At 30.0% G+C, this 2,623-nt stretch overlaps 1 protein-coding gene across 1 annotated transcript in view; it reads right to left on the bottom strand.

Moving 5' to 3' along the window:
* LOC111408326 (isoprene synthase, chloroplastic-like) overlaps positions 1–1,001 on the bottom strand; it is a 4,816-nt gene extending 3,815 nt beyond the window's left edge. Inside the window, exons 1-2 of the mRNA XM_023038096.1 lie at positions 708–1,001; positions 8–285 (exon numbers count right to left, since the gene is read on the bottom strand). Of these exons, the coding sequence (XP_022893864.1) occupies positions 8–285; positions 708–929 (500 nt within the window). The 5' untranslated portion in view covers positions 930–1,001. The remainder of the gene's footprint in view (positions 1–7; positions 286–707) is intronic.
* Positions 1,002–2,623: the final 1,622 nt, after the last annotated feature.

The raw sequence follows: 2,623 nt of genomic DNA, 5'->3' as shown, positions 1-2,623 counted from the left end.
AATTGACTATGTACCTGCAGAAATCTCGTACCCATGTTGTCTAAGGAGGGTGAAGTAGAGAGCACAAGTATGAATACTATGGTCGATTTTCTTCATCACTTTTCCTGAATGTATAATTCGGTTGAAGGCACATTTTGTGCTCTCTCTAAAACGGTATCCTAAGCCTAGACGTTGAATTTCATCTATTAATTGAAGTATGTCCAATGGCTCCATACGTTCATCGTCAAGCATGTATTTCACTGCCTCCTCCAACTTCTTTATGCTACTCTCCTTTGAAACTTCCTTCTGAATGCAAGACAAAAGATGTTTAAGAATTTATTGAAAATTTTGAGTTGTTTACAGTGTACAATAATTTTAACTTGTAATTAGAAAAAAAAATTAATTGCAGCGCAAAAATTAATCAATAGATGTTGATTTTATATTTTGTTCGTTTGTCTTGTATAGAGATCAGAATTCAAGTCTCAACTCTAAAAATATTGCATTTTTTCATTTTATTATATTTTAAATAACGGGTACTAGGTTCAAGTCAAACTTTCACTGCCTAGGTAGTTTTCCTTAACAGCAAATAAATCAAATGAATTGAAATTTAAACAAGTCAAGTACTTAAATATTGTAATATATGATAAAATGGACTATTCTCAAGAAGTGAATTAAAAGAAAGGAAAAAAAAAAAAGAAAAAAAAAGAAAGAAATAGAATCTCCTATACCCAATTATCATCTCCCACGGACATCATGAACTCATGACTCCAAGAGCTTGGCTTGTAATAGCTAGAGGCTTTTTTAGTAATCGAGTAGTCAATTTGTTTGTTGGCAACACAACGTAGTTTCCACCTTTGTTCAATATTACAAATAGCTTCTCTCAAATTGTGTTTGGGAAGGATTTGAACAAAAGAGGAACCAAGGGGTAAGAGTTGGATAGTGTTTGCCATCTCGATATGATTTGACACAGCAGGGAAGAGCAATTCTTGTTATGTTTATGCCCATTTTCTTTGGGTAGGAATATATATAAGCATGGTGCATGGCTCTTTAGATAATATATATACGTCGTACTGCAAAAATGATAAATTAAATACATATTATCTTCTTCATTTTTTTATTTTTTTATTTTTTTCACATTTACATTACTATAGTCTCCGTCAAAGACAAATTAAATTTGGATATAGTTGGCCGTGATAGCGTCGCAAGTCTATCCATTCAAAACACGTTAACTATTTAAACCTTAAAACTGTCCGAACTAATTGATCCTTAAAACAAATAATTGTATTTATTCTCTGAATATAGAAGATTCCTAGGAAGATAATTATCACACATCAATAAAACATTTTATATATTGATTGGTATCATGTTTTGGAGACTCCAGCTCGTTCACGTCTTTGAGCAAGGTCACATGCAAGCGTAACCACAAAATAAAAGAAGAAAGAGAGAAAATATAAATAAATAAATCAACTGCTAGACAAATGAAAGCCGACCAAGACTTTTTTTTCTTAGCCAAGCGCTCTTATCTTCTCAAGTTTAAATAAAGACCAAAGAAAGCTATTAAACTACTTTTCCCATAAGGTAGCAGGTCAAATCAATTAGTGGAGTACGAGTTTTGTGCAAGAAATGTTGTAATTTAACACCTCACACGTTACATCAATAGTTATGTTTACTAAAATCAAATAATGCTTGCAAATGATTCTATTCATTTAACTATTTATTTACAATAATAACACTTGGAACCTTCATAAATTGGTGAAATTGTAACTAGAATTCATGATGTTGGTATGCTAGAATAGCATGTTAAAATAAAAAATCGTCATATCTACTAAAATCACAAACTGCTTGCAAATGAATCTATTCATTTGATTATTTATTATTTACAATCTAACACTTGGAACCGTTATGAATAGTTGAAATTGAAACTTGATTGCATGATATTGGTACGTTCCAATAACTCGTTAAACTAAAAAACTCGTACCATTTATTGTGAGTGAATAAGAGGATAAAATATATGATACAAAACAAAGTCATGAATTTATGTTAAAAGTCTACAATGAATGTTATATTCAATTCTAAAAGGTATTTTGATCAAGCGAATCTGACAACCAGACAGGACCATTGACAAGTAATAGGTGATGAGTTACGTGTATCATCCTACATTGAATAAATTCTAATTCATGTGTACTAATCTTTTATCATATTCGAAGTATGTAACATGAAATAGAAGATTTTGTAATTATTCTTAGTTATTCTAAGATATATGCAAAAACATTAGTGGTAGACTCATATGGAATGATTATATTGGACTTACGAATTTACTTATTGTTATCGATTTCAATTCTCAAATATGTAATTTAGTTTCAACAATGCATTATTGACAATCGATAATTCTATTATATTCAACTTTCTACTTCAATATAAATATATTCTAGACACGATCCTGATTCTATTCCTAGTCCAAATTTATATGATTTAAACACATTCAAGCACAAGATTATCACATAGATTGTACAAGTCATACATGTTATTTCTAACATCTATTGTTCTAAACTTATTATGAATATTCCAACACTACAACAAAATAATTAATTACCAAATTTATGGTCAAGCAATTAAATAAAACAACGAGGATGCAGGATTAATC

The sequence above is a fragment of the Olea europaea genome, chromosome 13 (assembly GCF_002742605.1).
Source record: "Olea europaea var. sylvestris chromosome 13, O_europaea_v1, whole genome shotgun sequence".
Taxonomy (NCBI): Eukaryota; Viridiplantae; Streptophyta; class Magnoliopsida; order Lamiales; family Oleaceae; genus Olea; species Olea europaea.
This window is presented reverse-complemented; position numbering and strand designations above follow the sequence as displayed.